The sequence below is a fragment of the Cyanistes caeruleus genome, chromosome 3 (genome assembly GCF_971803275.1).
Source record: "Cyanistes caeruleus chromosome 3, bCyaCae1.hap1.1, whole genome shotgun sequence".
In the NCBI taxonomy this organism is placed as follows: domain Eukaryota; kingdom Metazoa; phylum Chordata; class Aves; order Passeriformes; family Paridae; genus Cyanistes; species Cyanistes caeruleus.
Window position 1 is genome coordinate 89,408,073 of NC_141703.1, and position 17,697 is coordinate 89,425,769.

Here is a 17,697-nt window from a genome sequence, read left to right on the forward strand (position 1 = left end):
GAATGAGTTTCTGAGCTGGACACACTGCTATGATCTTACACCTTTTCACTGAAAAATATCCTTCATCAGGTGGGAAACTCTGGCTGCTGCAGCTTTACAAGTGAGCACCTTGATACCTCTGTTAGGTATGCTGAAGGCAGGAGGTTTTAGAAATTGCCTGTGAAACTTTCTGGAGCGTTGATATGGGAATAAAATATCAGGAAGAACTGAGTTGAGGGAAGGTACCTGTGTTGAAAAGGAACCTGGAGATTAGGAAGCCAGTCTGTTTCTGGTCGATAAAGATTTGCATCAGAAAGAATTTGTTCCTTCTGTGGTTTACAGTTGCTCCCAAAAGTTGTGTTTTCTGTGCGGTTAACATGTTAGAGATTGCATCTGGAGGATCGCCTTTCAAAAATCTCATTTAATGTTTTTGTAGTAAATATAAAGTGACTATTTGGAGTTGAAGTCAGAATCTTTGCTTGCTATGTACTAAGGTATATGCTCTTTGAGATAACAGAAAACTGATACATTCACGTATTAAGCTGGTGTGCTGTGTGTTAATGTAATATTCTAATGACCATGGGTCTTATATTTGTTTTATTTTACTTTTTAAAGTAGTCATTATTTTACTAGTAATAATCACCTAATTTTAAGACTGAGGAAATGCTTTGTTATTTGTTCCTTATATTGTAGTAAACCCTGCCAAAAGCATTTATGATGGAGATCTAGAAAATGAAAATAATTTGCCATTTCCCATCACCTCCTCCACAGCCTGTGACTTCCTGTACTTCAGGCTGGGGTCACACACTGCTCTGTGGCTAGAAGTCAGCTGCCCCTGGGATGTCATGGAAGAGAGTTTGCTGGAATACTGAAGGCTAGTAAAGCTCAAGGCAGTGTCTGAGAAACTGCTAGTGTGGGGAGTTTTATGGGGGGGTTGTTTTTTTTTGTCTGTTCTACACCAAGAAACAAACTGCAGCTATTGCTAAAATTTGACTCACCAACTCAGGCTTTGCTGTCTGATAAGCAGACTGGCCTGTACCTGTCTGAAACAAAATGCTGACTTTCATGAGACTGACATCTGCTCCTGCAGGGAGATAGTCTTCCTGCACACCTGTTGCAGGCAGTCAGTTTTTGTATTTCTTTGTGTGCATATCTGTGCATAAAAGTATGCTTGGTCACACCTCATAGTGCCCACAAGTCTCATCTAAGTGAATTCCCTGCTCTTGCTGCCCTGCAGCAAGGCCGAGTTTTTGTCCCTAGCTGTATCTCAGTGAAATACCCAGCTGTAATATCCTTCTGTCTGGTGGTCCCAGCAGTGAAGGGAAAGAAGAAAAAACAACTCCATTTGTCTTCACAGCATCAGTATTAAATGGGCACAGCACCAAGCCTGACAGAGTTCAAGCAGTGATTGGACAATACTCTCAGGTACATGGTGTGGTTCTCAGGGCTGTCCTGTGCAGGGCCAGGAGCTGGAATTCAATGATCCTTGTGGGTCTCTTCCAATGCTGAGTATCCAATGATTCTATGATCTTTTGCATCTAGAAACTTAAAGCTTTTCGGATCACTTCCCTCTCTCAAATGTGAAGGGAAGCTAAAAAAGATTAATAGCCTGACATCACAAAGAACTTGCTTCCTTAGAAAAACCTCCTTGGAAAAAATTCAGTTTCATCTCCCCTTCAGAAAATATTGGCGGGATTCAGGAGAGATTAAAAAGAATATATATAGCAGCAGAAATTTGAAATTGGCAGCAGGTGGCTGGAAAACTGCAGGGAGGAGGGGAAAGCAGGAATGTCTGGTCCGAAGCCAGAACAAGGGCAAGTCTACACAAAGCCGGTGTCACTGGGTGGTTTGGCTGCAGCTGCTTTGCTCTTCAGAGAGCTGCTGCCAGCTGAAAGGGATAATGCTTGACCACTTCAAACTCCCTGTTTCCTGTTGCAAATCTGAGGACAAGAGAGATCCGCACATCTCTTTTGCTGCTTGCTTTCTATGTTTCAAGTATTACTACATCTCCATGCCCTGTCCACTTCCTGTTTGCAGTTTCAGGGTGGAGCCAAGTCCATGTGTGATCAATGTGCACCTTCCATTAGTCTGTGAGTGGCAGAGGTTTAGGCTGCCAGGTGTGCTGTTTGGCTGCCTTCCTCCTTCACCTCTCCCAGGTCACGCTGAAGTGCTTGAAGTCCTGCTGGAGCACAAGTTTGATGTGTGACAGCAGCAGCTCACAGAAATGTACTTTGAAGTCCAGCATGAAAGTGAAGATAATGTGGTCTTAGGGTAAATAAGGTGACTTGAGATTCAGTTTCATTTTGTCTCCAAAGCTCAACATAAGCCTCAAGAGAAAAAGCTACTGTCAAATTTAAAAGAGAGTGCATGTGTTTGAAGGGAGATGCTTGGTAGTGAAAGTGTTTCTCTGAAGAGTGAGTTCCCCTGGTAATGCTTTGTAGAAAATCTGTGAGAAATCCCAGGACAGAAGTCCTCTCTCTCTGTCCAGTGGTGTTCCCAAACAGGAGATCAGTGTTGTCCTTCTGCTGCAGCTGTCACATTCCCCCATGTGCCATCAGCTTGCAGAAGTTTTCTCATGTGAGGCTTAGGCTCGGGGCAATTTACTTGCATGTGTTTTGAGGCCCAGCACAAGTAAAGGTCAAATGGCAGCTCCTTTTAAAATATCCATGGTTTTAAACTAGCAAAGGAGAGACTTAGGTTAGATGTTAGGAAGAAATTCTTTGCTCAAAGTATGGTGAGTCTGTGGGCATCAGGCTGGATGCAAAAGGTGAGGGCTGGGAATGATACCAGCCTCTGTGCCTTACAGAAATGCTCCTCTAACCAGTCAAATGCCACATAATTTCAAATGCATCTTTAGCTGAATGAGGGAGAGACTCTGCCTAAATTGAGAGATGTGTGTAAATCCTTTGTTGGATTTTCTGGATGAGGTTGATATAAAGGGGAGGAGATGTCAGGTGGGTAGCTGGAAACGGTTTGTGTGGAAACAAGTAATGGATGCATCAAGTACTCCCAGACCAAGCCTGGTAGCTCTGCTATGTTCAGAGAAGTCTCTGAAACAGTGGTTCCCAGGGCTGACAAATTCACAGCAAAACTGGATTTGTTGGTCAACAGGAAAGAAGCCAACAGTACTTGTCTTTTCTTTGTAAATTCCTCAAATAAGTAATTTTCCGCATTCCTCTGGCTGCCATTAAGCTAAGCTCTGGCACTTTGACGAGTTTTCAGGTTTTTATCAACAAGTCATCTTGGACTTTTCTGCAGTCCTTCACTAACTGACTTTCATTTCACCACTTTTTCAGTTTATTGGTTTCCTTCTGGCAGGATATCCAGAAACAACTCCCCAGATTTATCAGAGTAAATAGGGACAGGAAAACATGAGGCATCCAATTCAAGATTTAATAAATGGGCTATTCCCACACCACTCACAGAGTCAAGGAAGGAAATCATGCTTTAAAGATTTTTTGAACATGCTATAAAAAGTTTTACTAATATTCTTTCAGAAAAATATAAACAGGAAAGCAGCATAAAGCTTGCCTCAGGAGAGGCTAATTAGGAGATACAATAGAAATATTAGTTAGAAGTCCTTGACGAGAAGGGAGAAGGAAACAAATCTTGCATATCACAGTGTAATGATCTAGTGCTTGATGATAGGAAATGAGAAGCAGATAAACAGGAAAAAGAGGAAGGAGCTGGCAGTGAGAGTAAGGTGGGGAAAGAACAGCTCACCCAGAGCAGCTACTGTGGGAGGCTCTGATAGACATCATTAACAATGGGGGAAGGAAAACAAGTCTAAAGAGGACTTAATTTCAAGTAAATCTTGGGTCAAACGAGAATAATTAGCCATCCATCAACTCTTGTGGCAAAAGGAAAATACTGGCTTAATTTTAATGGCATTTTCATTGCTTCATTTATGTGACTGCTCCTTTATTGCCCTCCACTGTATATAAATTAATACATTGTTTTTTTCATACATAAATTTTGATCAGTTACAAAGCAAACTCTGAATAATCCAAGACAGGAGAGGGTCTCAGTCAAGTACTTGCAGTGTGTTGCAGACCAATGTGCTTAATTGAAGATATTCACCAAGCTCCAGTTCACATGTCCATTAAGTTGCCTTCCACAATTTAGAATGTGTAGTGGCACAGGGGCTTCCTCTACTGACCGACAGTAACCAAGAAAGCAGTATTATAGGGAAAGTAACTAAAGTGAATCATGAGTTTGTACTAACGCAGCTCCTGTTTTGTGGGTCACTGGGTTAGTTTTTCGAGGTTTTTTCCCTGCATTTAAGCTTTCCCTTTCTTTCCCCAAGTCTCACAGGGCTCCCTTGATGATTCTCTCCAGCCCATTTCATTACAACTTCCTCTAATCATCCCAAGAGTGCTCCTGTTTTGTGCTGGTAACTCATAAATACATTACTCAGCAGTGACCTGTGCTCTAACCTGATCAGCTGGGCTGGATCCTTAGATTTCCTCTGCCACTGCCAGTCATGGCTTAGTCCACCATCTCTGCAGTGTTGGAAGATCCTGCTGTTCTCTAGGTTGCTCACCTTTTCTGCACAAAGGTGACATTATAGCACTTCCCCTGTTTTCTTCCCACACCCATGTTTACAGGGCTATTTACTGTTCTTTCCTCTGGCATGATTAAAAGAACCAGTCTTTCTTTGTGACAATATTGAATATTGTTATCAAGTCATCTTGGTTCACAATTACTGCAGCTTTTATCCTCTCCAGCCTCTGCAACCATTGCACTTGATAATAGTTAATCTGAAGAAGGCTGTTGGAACATCTTTCTTCTTTTTGATCTGCTTTGAGGTTGTAAAATTTCATCATGACCTAAAACTTCGATCTTTTATTACAACATAAAAGACACAGAAATGTTTGAGAATATCAGAAGAGGATGATTCCAGTGTTAAGCCATTGGGCATCAGAGTGGCATTGACATCTGTTACAAAGGAAATATTTACTTATGTACTGATGTTAAGTATTTATCTACTGCTCTGTAAATGGACTCTCTGGTTCTAAAAACAAAAACCTGACTGGAGATCTTTCTGGTTGTTGATTTTTGACTTAGGAAACTGAAACTCCGGAAGTCTCAAATGCTCTTCACATTACATTGGTAATGATTACATTGGTAAGATACTGAATGTCCTGGGCAAACTAATGGAGAGGGTGGTAAAAAGTTCAGTTATTAAGCCTGAATATGGTACACTAGAGGACACTTTATGGAAAAGAGTTTTTTCAAAATAAGGAAAATTGGTTTCAGTGTTTGAAGAGCTTACACATCAGACTGATAAAGGCAACCGTGTAGATGCCATCAAAGTCCAAGGGGCATCGTGCAGGGAGGACTTGACTGACGTTGGGCTTTCCAAGCCTACTTTTTGCAGTATTCCTAATTCCCGGGTGCAGTGAATGAAGACAGCCACCAGCCCTTCCCGGTGGGCAGTCGCAGGAAGCCCGGCCGCCTTGTAGTGTCCAGTTAAAATTTCAGCGCACTCGCTCAGCCGTGAGGCGAGTTCTCCAGTGATCCGAAAAAAACTACCAAGGCCTGAAGGCAGCCGGCAGACCGACAAAGAGGCTGCGGCAGCCAGTCAGGCGGTAAACCTCAAGTTTTGAACTGGAAGAAGTGGAAACATGATCTACCGGCGGTGTGGGGTGGGAAAGGGCCGTTTCCCACACCAGCGGCGGAGACAACCCCACAGGTGCCAGAGCAGGGGGGGAGCAGCGGGCCCGTCCCTCCGAGCCCCGCTGAGGGGGACGAGGACAAAGGGGCTGCCAGATCCTCTCCGGCCGCCTTCGTCGGAGGAGGAGCGGGGGACAGGCAGCGGCAGGCTCCCCTGGCAGCCCCCGCCCCTCACAGCGCGGCTCCCGCGCTGCTCCCGGGGCGGGGCGAGGAACGACCCCGCGGTGTGGGGCGGTGCGGGGCGTTCCCGACGGGAACCGTGAGGGTCCGTGAGGGGCCGCGCGGGCTGCCGGCATGTCGGGACCGCGCTGCCCGGGGTGCGCCCAGCCCTGCTCCTCGCCGCGTCTGCTGCCGTGCCTGCACTCGCTGTGCGAGCCCTGCCTGCGGCGGCTCGGGCCGCCTGCGGGAGCGCCGGGCGCCGCCCGCCCCGTCCTGTGCCCGGTGTGCGACGCCGAGCTGTCGCTGCCGGCCGGCGGCGTGGGGCAGCTCCCCCCCGACTGCCTGGCCGGGAGCCGCGCCGGGGCCGCGGCCGGGTGCGACCTCTGCGCCGACGGGGCGGCGGCCGGGCGGTGCCTGACCTGCGGCGTCCGTCTGTGCCGCTTCTGCTGCCGGGCGCACAGGTGAGGGGCGGCGGGGCCGGGACACGGGGACACCGCGGCTGGCGGGCGGCGGGCAGGGACCCACTCGGGACGAGCCAGAACAAGAACTGGCGTGTTTCCCAGTTTTTTACCCACTGCTCACCACCCTTGCCTAGAGGATGCTCGCGGGATGCTCTGTACTTAGGTAGGGACAAGCGAGCTGCTAGCATAGAATCAGAGAGTATCTGGAGTTGGAAGGGTCCCACAAGGACCGTGGAATCCGAGTCCTGGCCCAGGACAGCCCCAGGAATCCCATGTGCCTGTGTGTGATGTCCAAACGCTTCTTGAACTTCCTGGGAATAGGACTATCAGCCATGTTACTGGCCACAAAGTCCAAAATCAAGCCACCCTTTGCCTGTAGTGATGTCCACGTGCTGGTTTGCATCTCAGTTTAATATCACTGGGCAATAGGAATGGGTGTGGGCAGGAAAAGAGCCTCACATGCTGTACTGTCCTACTTTGGAAAAGACACATCTCCCAAAGGAAAATGGGGAAGTTAAGTTGCTGCTCTGCCTCTCTCCACCTCCAGGACCATTTACTGTGTGTATGTGTAAAGGCACCCTTAAGCAAAGTGGAAGGAGGTATGTGCAAGTCCTGCCTAGTGTGGTTGCTACCTGCTGGTGATCAACCCATGTGCTTGCTTGCTAAGTATTGTAGAGTTATTGCAGAAAGAAGAGGTAACTGCAGCAGCTAGGAGTTGAAGAGGAGAGGGGTGCAGTGGCCTGTAAGCCAGGCTGAGGACAGTCAGCACTATAGAAGAAAAGTGATGTAAAGGCTGAATGGCAAATGAAGCAGAGGTGAGAGGCAGGGTCAGAAAAACACCCAGCAGCACAAGCCAGGGAGGCCTCAGCCTGGGTTAAGCAACTCAGCCTATTCCCTCCATGTTTGCTGATCCTTTCTGCTTGATGAGCAAATTCTTTCCCCAGAAGGAACTGAGATATATTCCTCCCTGCCCTGCCCCTCTGCACATACTAGTGCCTGCGGGTGAAAATGGTTTAGGCTCTTAGTTACCTTTCCATTCCAGGGTGTAATTTTCAGCATACCATTCTGATTAGCTAATGCCTCATACCCTGTGGAGCTGCTGAAGAGTGATAAGAGACCTTGAATAGCAGCTTGCTGCTCTGCCAGGGATCACTGCAGAAGGAGGAAAGCAGAAAATTTGTCCCTGTGACCCACTTCCTATAGTATTTACTGCTATCGTTTTTTCACCTCACTGGCATCTACAGACTCTCACTTGATTTAGTTGATGTCAGAGCAGAACAAGGGCTAAGCAAAACCATTTGGAAAAGATTTCCTGTTCTGTAGGGAAGATTTCTATGGTCCTGAGTGCCATGGTTGTGCTTCTTGGAGCAAGTGAGAGAGATCTTAAGCTGAAGTCACACAACACTGGAAGGCTTTGAAAATGTGGTGGATCCAAGGGAGGTTGTGGGAAGCAAAAGGAGTAGCATAAGAGCCTGTGGTGAGGTTGCTTTGTGTTACCAGGACAACTTTGCAGAGCTTGGTCCTTGGAGTACATCTTTGCTTGTGGCTTGGAGCTCCCATTGCAACTGCCACAAGTCATTAGTACAGGAGACAAGTAAGGAGAGGGGGTTTTACATCCTTCTCAATAACTCCCAGTGTCCAAAATAGCAGTGTGGAAATATTCTAGTGCTGCCCTGTGACATGGTAGATATCTGGGTTATTACAGGTTCTTCATGTCCCAACCTTGGTCTCTTCTGAGAAGGACATAACCTGGCAACCAGAAGGAAGCCAAGTTTGACATTTGGAATATTAAATGTTTTACTGTTTGGCTGTCTTCTGGCAATGGCCTGGAATTTCCCCTAAGGAATATTAGAGCTCACTTGCATTAGTGTCTGAAATCAGTGCTGACCATGCAGTCAGGGAGGCTCCAGGAGCCTGAGAACAGCCCCTTATGAGCTCTTTCTTTGAGCTAGTTCTCAGGAGAGCACAATTCCTTTCAGGGAATTTCAGTGGAGACAGGAAGGAGCAGTGTGCACTATGACTTGCAGCCTGTTGCAAATGGGCATTTGCAAAGGGTCGCAGTTTTTGTATCCAACATCCATAAAGTGATTGGTGTTTGCTCCTGCCTAGGAGACAGAAGAAAACAGCCTCCCATGCTGTGACAGAGCTGGAGAACACCAAGGATTGCAGCCAGGCTGGGAAGCCTCTCCTGTGCCCCTCCCATCCCACAGAGGAGCTCCAGCTGTTCTGCGAGCAGTGTGACCATCCCGTGTGCCGGGATTGTGTTCTGGGCAGACACCGTCAGCACCCCTGTGACTTCAGCAGCAATGTCATCCACAGGCACGGGGACGCCCTGCGGGAGCTGCTGAAGGGCAGCCAGCAGCACATGGACACCCTGGAGGATGTGCTGAGCCAGGTCGATGAGATGGGCAGCGCCGTCCGCAGCCGCGCAGAGGCTGTGGCCGCAGAGATCTGCCTGTTTGCCAAGGGCTACGTGAAAGCAATTGAAGAGCACCGGGACCGGCTGCTGAAGCAACTGGAGGATTTGAAGGTGCAGAAGGAAAACCTGCTGCACTTGCAGAAGGCCCAGCTGCAGCAGCTGCTGCTGGACATGAGGACAGGCGTGGAGTTCACAGAGCACTTGCTGATGAGTGGCTCAGATGTGGAGATCCTCGTCAGCAAAGGGGTGGTGTCCAGCCGTCTGACAAAGCTCAACAGCATTGCTTACAGCACCCATCCCAGTGTGGATGACAGGATCCAGTTCTCCCCTCATGAGAGGGCAGGGCAGTGTTGTGGCTATGAAGTTTTTGGGGCCATTCTCAACAAAGTGGTTGATCCAGCCAGATGTACCCTGCATGGGGAAGGTAATGGGGTGCTGTACAGCAGCTGAATGGGAGTGCTCTGCTCCCTGAAGTCACCCCTCTGCTTTCTGTACCCACATGGCACTGTTGGCTCTCTTCTATCCAGGCGATGACCAGGGGCAGAGGTAGAGCCCCAGCAGAGCTTGCATTGCATGCCTGTGGGAGCTGTATTGAGCAGGGAGCCAGGCAGCTTTTCTCATCAGATGTGCAGAGCATACGGCACTGCCCTCCACAGCATCACCAACCTCAGCATGGGGCTGAGGCATGAGAAGGGCTCACTCAGGGGATGGGAATGGCACCTGCAGTAGTAGGACATGATGATTAGCAGGTGGTCCAAGCTGTTCTGCAGTGTGAGCCCAGGCAGATCCCCATTGTGTCTGAGTAAGTTTTTCCTGTTACAGCTTCTGCTGAGATTGCTATGGGAGAACCTTGATGGTTTTATGAATATTTGCTCATTAAGGACTTGGAGCTAGGCCAGAAAACAGATGATGTTCAGACCATCCCACAGAGCACAGCCAGCTCTGGTCAGTAATGGTCTGTGCAGGGCAAATGAGACAGACACAGGACTTGTTCAATCCCTTCCATGCCAAACTGTAGGTCTTGAGTTCTCTGGGGCACTGTGGGGTGCTGTTCCTTCTTCCTCTGGGTTGCATGGTGCATCTTGAGGCCTTCTGGGAAGGTGCCAGCTTCCAGGCCATAGAGTGACAGGCAAAAAGACCCCTGTGGTCCATACAGATCTCTGGGCTAAACCTGCCAGACATTTCTCAGAACCTATGGCTTCCGCTCTCTCCTGATACCCATCGTATGTTGATTTTTCCCTGTGAGTGGAAGGAGCTGTAGACCCAGAAGCAAAGTCCTGGCTGTGCTCTGATGGGGCTGCAACTCTGCAAAATAGATGGGAGGTGGCAGTCATGCCTTGACTTGAATCCTTTGTAGTTCTGTTAATTTTTGGTTTGGTGGTTTTGGTTTTTTTCCCCCTCAGATTTCCACAGCGCCCGTCAGAACCAGCTGAGTGGCTTTACCCTGCTGTGCAGGGACACTACAGGGGAGCGTATGGGACGGGGAGGAGAGGCTGTGCGGGTCACCATCACCCACAAGGACAAGAGGGACTGGTGGGTATTTCACCCAAGAAATCCCTGGTCACTGGCTTAGCCTTTCTGCCTCCCTGGTCCTGGCTCCCTGCTTGCTTAGGAGGGTGGGAGGATGTGCTTCAGCATGTGGGGCAGAGCCTGTAGAGGAGAAGGCACGACTCGTTTTCCCACAGTGCTTCTGACTGGTTTGGTTTGGCTGGACAGTGATTGCTGAGATTTGTGATTAGTCTTTGAGGGATTTGGGCTTCTTAAAGGAGTCAACTCCTCGTGTGTGTTGCTAGGCACGGTCAGAGGGAGCTGTTGTTCCTTCTCACTCCTCCCGGCAGACACCTGGGGCTCCTGCTTTTGTTAACACCTAATACGTGTAAGTCATTGCAACCCCCGTATGACAGTCACAAGTCAGACAGAGAGTTCACCAATCCCACAAGCCTCTCACAGCTGATGGAAGAATTTCTCTTCATGTTCTGGAGAAAGAATCTGTGTTGTGCTTTTGTCCTTTTTCCTGTAGCTGCAAGCATTGAGTACTTTAACACATTTGAAGGCTTTCTAGCAAAACCAGGAAAGGCTGCACTTGAGCTTCTCAGTATTTCCACAAGGAAAATGACCAACCAGAAAAAGCTGCAGACCACACTTGTCACTAAAGAACAGACAGGCACAAAAGCAAACCCAGTTGTGGGTTAGTTGTTGAGAGAAATATCTACTGTTTTATAGTAGCTGGAACCAGATGCCAGCATTAATTTGTGCCAGGAACACTCATGATGGGATGACCTGATGAAAAAAAGGGACAGGATGCTAAAACCCTTTGCTATGTTGACAAAGCGCAGAGAAGCAATGCTGGCTGCACAGATGCTTATCAATAGACCATAATTGTCCAAGAATATTGTTCCAGTGTACCTTCCTTCCATAAGTACACCTGTGATGTAGGAAGGTGCATGCCTGAGGGGTTTCTGGATTTTTCCTGGTGGGGTGGAGGTCGCTGTGGCCACATTAACTCCATTTCTTGCTCTTTGTATGCAGTTGCTACATGGGTTGCTGAAAGCTGCCTGGCTTTGCTTTGAGGCACAACAGCTGCAGAAGAGCACGAAGTATCACCACACAGTTCATGGCAGGAAATTATGTAGGCAGCTGTGTTGATGTGAAGTGTTGGGGGTGGGGAATACAGATTATGAACTGTCATGTCGTGGGGCCCAGGAGACTAATTAGTGGGGATTAGCAAGAACACCTTGTTCTATGCAGAGCTGCCTGATAATTGTCTGTGAAAAGCTTTTCATCTTCCTGTGGAGCAGGCTGTGTATCCTCCAGTTACCAGCTGAGGCTTTCTGTCTAGCGCTCTGTTCACCAGGGTTCCCTGTGAAACACAGTGAGCTTCAGCATGAAAAGGCAGAGTTTACCAGCCTGGACCTAGGACTCCTCAGCATTGAAGGGAGGAGTTGGGGTCAGTGCTGTTGGGACAGTGGTTAAAGTGATTCAAACCTACCTTATTATATCCTGTCTTCTTAATGGGTTTTTCTGGAGGTAACTGCTTGTTGAAGCTGTGAATTTAACCCATTTCTTTGAGCTCTTATCTGATGGGATAATCTGACTTGTGCTGTGTGTCACCTTCTGTCTTTTCGTTTTGTGGGTTGCTACAAAACCTTACAGTGCAACTGTCTTTGTGTGACTTCCTTTGTATGGTAATTGCAGCTTCCAGTAGCAGGGAGGTGTGAAAGCCACTGTACTCCAGTCTAGGCCAAACTCTGGTTTACATTTGAAACGATTTTCTGCCAGTCACTGACCTCTTGGATTTCTTTCCACTGTTCACAGCACAGTCAAGCCAACAGTGTGTGATAACGGTGATGGGACCTACTATATTTCCTACAGCCCTGAGGAGCCAGGCTTGTATGCTGTCTGCATCTGTGTGAAAGGGCAACATGTGCAGGTAGCATTTCTTGTTTCTCCTGCACTGCTTCTTCTTTACCTACTCTTCTTTTCTTAGGTATTTGTTTTAAATCTGTCTAAGGATTACTTCTACCACGTAGAAGTTTAAAGCTGGGCTTAGTGATCTGTGACTCACAGGGTCATGCAGATGGTGTCTGAGAATGCAGACACATCTGACAGCACCCACTGCAGCAGCCTCTCTGTTTGCTTGTCCTCTGCAGGGCTCCCCCTTCACTCTGATGGTGAAGCACAAGTTCCGTGAGCACCAGGGGGTGTTTCACTGCTGCACATTCTGCTCCAGCGGGGGCCAGAAAGCCGCTCGCTGTGCCTGTGGTGGGACCATGCCAGGTGGGTGCTCAGCTCTCCCCACGCTGCTGGGATCCGGAGGATTTGTTGCACTAGCTCCTCCCTAGTGGCTAGAGGTGTGAGGAGATACTCTCACCCATCTCTCACCTTGGACATGCACCAGGAATGTGGTGAACTGTGTACACATGTTCTGGTGGGGTGACTGTAGCAGGGAGAAATGCAGTAGGACACACAAAGGGTCTTTGTGGCACATCCCATAGACAGAGACCTGAGCCAGCTGTGCAGAGGTGGGGCAGGGCACCTCAGCTTTTCAGCCCTTCTGGGTAAGGCTGAGCAGCATTCCACCTACAGTGGTCCTGTTCCAGTGCTGGTGTGTTGGGAGTGTGAAAAACAAGGTTCGCTTATATTTATATTTATATTTATATTTATATTTATATTTATATTTATATTTATATTTATATTTATATTTATATTTATATTTTTTAAAAGTTTAATAAAAAGACAGTCAGGAGATAAAGTAAAGTATACAGATATGGCCAGGTGTCTCTGCATTCAGCCAAGAGAGCACACCTTACTAACAAAGGGTTGTCCCTTAAAAACAGAATCCTACTACATATCCATAAATTCTCATACATATTCAGACATTCTTCTTAGGATTTTTGGTGTTCCTCTGTTTAGTTTTTCCTTACTCTCCCTTCCCAATTGATCAATCTTGTAGGCGCCACTGGGTTTTATGTCCTTCGATAACGGGTGCCATAAATTTTTCCTTTGGAGGGCTTGGAGGACTGCTTGTCTTCATCTGGACAAGATAATCTTAGGATGCAGGAGGGTCTCTGACTATTTTCTTTTTTAGTCTCTGGGTTATATAAACAAAAAAGTAGTTTGTGCTTTAATATCATGTTATAGCCTAACATATGTGTATTATACCACTGTTTCTAAGTTCCATCAATAACAACTAAAGGAAACTATATTAATACAACAAAATTTTCTAATCTTATTCATTGTAATATTTGTGAAAAGCCAATAATATGATATGCATTTATAACAGGGAGCTCGTGGGCTGTGTCACACAGTGACCAGCTCTGGAGAAGCCTCACTCCATGTTTAGGACAAGAGTTCAACTCCCTTACTTGTTTGATCCCAGCCATCTTTCATGTCCTTCACCTGCATGTGCCATTCTGTGTTTTGTGTGCTTTTAGGATAGAACTGACCTCTTCCTTTTTCTTGATCTGTGTCTTTGGCCATAGCCACAAGCACCTGGCATGGGGTTCTCGATGCTCGTGTATTGTTTTATTCAACAGCCAAGGGGATGGAAATCATCAGCTTTCCCCAGCTGTTGAGATGAGTTGCACTTTCTTTATCGGGCCCTGGCAATTTTGGCTTTGAATACGCTGTGTTCTCATCAGCACATTTTAGAGAAGTCCTGGGCCCAAAGCCTATAACACATTGGGATCTTCTGGTCCACTTTGGGTTGAGCTGCTGGTGCCTCTTCTCTTGCAGGTGGGTACCAAGGCTGTGGCCACGGACACAAAGGTCACCCTGGCTGCCACCACTGGTCGTGCTGTGGACAAGTGAAGGAGAGCTCAGAGTGTTTGTGTAGGCCACCCAGTGACACCTCACAGAGGAGTTTGCTCAGGACAGTTGCACTCTGAGCTGCCAGGTGAGCTCCTGGGAGTCCAGGGCACTGCTGCTGCCTGCTCCAGGAGCAGAATGATCCATGAGGATCCATATGATTGATTTCTGCATAGCTTTGCTGCCAGCAAACAGCGTGATGGGTGTGAGTTGAGACGGGGGGGATGAGGGAAAATAAAACAGTGCCTTATGTTCCACCCAAGGGCGTGTATGCAAAGTTATTTTGTGCTCAAACAAGAGCAAGTTCTGGGAATTGTACTGTTGCCTACACTTCTGAGGACTTTTAGTCCATGGGGACATGCTCTAAGGGGAAATTCAGTCTGAGCAGTTACCTCACAGGAGGGTCAAGATGTGTCCTGTTCTGCAGGGTCAACAGCCTCTGCTGTCCTTCTTGATGAGACTGAAGCTGCTCATTGGGACACATTCCAAAGGGCTTGTGGTCATGCCTTGGAAAGGCTTGGCAACCTGAATAAGGCTTCTGCCTTCCTGTTGGATATACATCTGGATTCCAGCCTTGGATGTGTGCACATAGCAGAGTCAGGCTTCTGGGAGATGCTCTTTGCTTGCACCTCCTACACTTCCTCCAGGTAAACTGTAGTCTCATTATACCCTGCCTGCAAAGTAGGGGCAAGGTGAATTAGTAATTTATCTGCAGGAAGGCCCAGAAAACTTCGTGGCACTGATAGGAACAGGAGTTGGAGTATCATTTACTGGTCTGTATGTTCTCCATGGAAATGATGTGGGATACAGTGCTGCTGGGCGTGATGGGGCAGCCAGGAGAGTGCCCTGCTTGCCAAAGGAAGATCTGGGGCAGTTTGAGCATCACTAGGAGTCACAGACACAAGTTTGCAATTGTCTGTCCAGAACTAGAGCACAGGAGATGGAACACAGCAAAACTGGATTTGGCTTGTGCAACCTTGGCAAGGCACTTTCCAACCCATGGCTGGGGAAATGGCATCTGTGATGAGGAAGAAGAGGCACTTCCTTCAAAGAGCAATTGCCACCCTGCTGGCTGCTGCCAGCTGCTTGCCTGGGTGAAGCAGACACCCTGAATACCTTCCTTTACAAAACATTTTTGTCCTTGAGGCTGGAAACACCACTGCCCTGAGGGTAAACTTGTCAGTAGGTGTGTGTGGCTGGGAGCTCCAAATTCTGCCTGTGGAGCTGGGCACAAAGGTCCCACTGTTGGTTACTCAAGAAGAGGAATGTCACTTGCACTGTCAACAACAAGGACTGGGTCTTGCTTTCTGCATTATGACAGCTGGCTTGTAAATAGTGGAAACCTGCACTGTTTGCTCAGCCTTAGAAGTCTCTCATTTGTTGTTTGTTCCTCTTACAAAGCCAGTTTTGGAACTTCTTCCCAGATATCCTTATGCAAATGCTGTTTATAGCTTTCCATTAAGCATCCATTAATTATCCCTGTCATGAGGGAAGGCTAGGCAGTTTAAATCTCCAAGTTGCTGAGTCTGAAATTTCAAAGTGAAAGTTTAGTTTAAGTTAACCTTTAATGGAACAAACAGTAACTCATTCTCATCCTTGCTACGTATAGAGTGAACACTCAGTGCAGAATGTGATGTAAACTAAAATGCCTAAATTTTTGTGTCTTCCTAATTCTTTCCCCCCCACCCACCCCACTAGGTGCATTGTTTTTTCTCAGAGTTTCCATGCTGTCTTGCAGAGAGAACACATAAGGACAGCACTACCTTCTAGGCACATAGTTTGACTAAAAACATCTTAGTCCTCTCAGACAGAGGAATGTGTTTTTATGTTAGGTATCCCTTACACACCCTGTCTCTGACATTTTCCAAGAAGCTGTTGGTCAGAATTACACCAGTGAAATTTAACCCTTCAGGGAACTGCAGTTCTCCATTTGACATGGGCAGAGCAGTTTTTGGACAGCTTGGGTCAGGCCCTGGTATTGATTTTTTCTTTTTGTTAGACTAGAAGGTCCAGTTGGTCCTAGGGATTAGGAAGTATTGGCCAGCTACCACTGTGTGCTTGGTGTTTGTTGTGCATGAGAATATCTTGAAGAACCATCTTGATAAAAGACTCTTAATGACCTTAGTCACTTTGAGGGGGGAGGGCTGGGTGCTAGGTTGGTGTATCCTCCCATTATTTGCCAGCAGTCTTTGCCCTCAGTCTTCATAATTCAGAATATTTTGCAAATTAATACATCCTTCTGATCTGCTGGATTTTGACACTGGACACCAACAACCATTCCCAAGATGGGCTTCCAGTGCTTTGCTGGTAAACACCTGGGTCAGGGAGTGCATTAGGAAGTGTAGTTAGTCTGTTGGGCTATATGATGTTATTTCTGTCCACCCGGTCCTTGAGATAATAAAGGTGTTTTCAAGACAGACACGATTGCAGTGCTGACAGAACTGCACTGGTAGATACTGATATTTTTTTCCCCAGGACAAAAGCTCTTGATAAAATTGCCTGTCTCCAAAATTTGGGGAAAAAATGAACATGGGCAGGGACTTTGGGAGACAAGAAAAGAGGATTTACTCCCTCAGTAGGGAAAACAGTGTAGCTGGAAGAGAAACCATGAAGAACAGAGACTATGGAAAACCTGGAATGATACCTGGAGCCTGAAAGACTCTATGTGCACTCCAGGGTGCTTCTGGAGTCAGGGACAGGCTAAGCTATCTCTCCTTTGAGAGGCAAAGCACACCAGTGACACCAGTGTGCTTGTGCCTCTGTTTCACAAGTGTCTATTTTGTCCCAGAAGATCTCAGGAGCAGATTCTGGCTCAGATGGGCTGCTTCTTTTTCCCATAGGAGAAGGTGGTTCACAGGGCTACACTGATGGGAATGCCATGTTAGGACAGATCCACACGCAGTGTGGAGGACTGTGTGTGTTCACAGCCCAGGGTGGCTGAGCACCTCCCTGTTTTGAGAGAGTTCTGAGTGCTGCTGCTTCCTGCTTCCCTTCACAGGCAGGTGAGGCTGAGGACAGATATTGCCAGTACGGCAGTGTCCAGTTCTCATCCCTCAAGATCACTAGCATTCTCATTTGTGGTGCTTCTCAAGCACCTCTTGACATCATTGGTACAGATGTGGGATCATAAGGCTGGAAAGATGTCCTACATTTTGGGTCAAACCCCAAGAAAAGCTTTCATCTGTTTGAAGCTGCTGGCTGCCTACACCTCTGTGGGATGCTCTGTCAAACTTGGCTGCTGGTCATCTTGCCACAACTCCACCTTCTCCTTCACTGATAGCTCCTGCACCATTCCAGTGACACTGAAATAAGGTGTGAACTTCCCAGCAGGGGAACTCTTCTGTAGGGTACCAGCTGCTGGGCTCAGCAAAGCTGGTAGAACTTTGTGCCTGCTGTTGCCTTCTCCTCAGTGAAGGCAGCTGATGTGTCCCAGGTGCTCACCAACTCTCAGAGACCATGTGGGACCAGATCCTGCTGTCACATTTGGCTGGATTTGCTAATAAATTCAAGATTGATAAGAGCTGTGCAGCTTGTGTAGTCACAGACCCTTGGTTTCTTTGGGAAGTGTCCTGAGCACCTCTTGGGGTTTTTCTGCAGCATGAGCTGCTCAGAAATGAACGTGGTGTTGCCCTGGGGAACGGGACTTGCCCTGGTCCTGCTGGGGCTGCCTGTGCCTGAGAAGCAGATTTGTTTTTC

The 17,697-nt window shown here is 47.5% G+C and overlaps 1 protein-coding gene across 2 annotated transcripts; it reads left to right on the forward strand.

The window, feature by feature from the left end:
• The first annotated feature begins 5,532 nt into the window (after window positions 1-5,532).
• TRIM45 (tripartite motif containing 45) lies at window positions 5,533-14,263 on the forward strand. Of its 2 annotated transcripts, none has more exons than XM_086884059.1 (6): window positions 5,533-5,674; window positions 8,385-9,118; window positions 10,098-10,227; window positions 12,010-12,124; window positions 12,345-12,471; window positions 13,930-14,263. In XM_086884059.1, exons 1-6 carry the CDS (start codon window positions 5,607-5,609, stop codon window positions 14,079-14,081), a joined length of 1,326 nt encoding a protein of 441 aa, XP_086740185.1. In that variant the 5' UTR covers window positions 5,533-5,606; the 3' UTR covers window positions 14,082-14,263. The 2 variants fall into 2 exon arrangements, with proteins under 2 accessions (XP_086740185.1, XP_023801938.2); XM_023946170.2 differs by lacking the exon at window positions 5,533-5,674 and adding an exon at window positions 5,909-6,275.
• Window positions 14,264-17,697: the final 3,434 nt, after the last annotated feature.

Excerpts from the sequence above, each read along its gene's own strand:
- TRIM45 (XM_023946170.2), top strand. The coding sequence starts at position 5,950 with ATGTCGGGACCGCGCTGCCCGGGGTGCGCCCAGCCCTGCTCCTCGCCG. Across the intron at positions 9,119-10,097 it reads ATGTACCCTGCATGGGGAAG|ATTTCCACAGCGCCCGTCAG; the intron begins GTAATGGGGTGC and ends TTTCCCCCTCAG. Across the intron at positions 12,472-13,929 it reads CTGTGGTGGGACCATGCCAG|GTGGGTACCAAGGCTGTGGC; the intron begins GTGGGTGCTCAG and ends CTTCTCTTGCAG.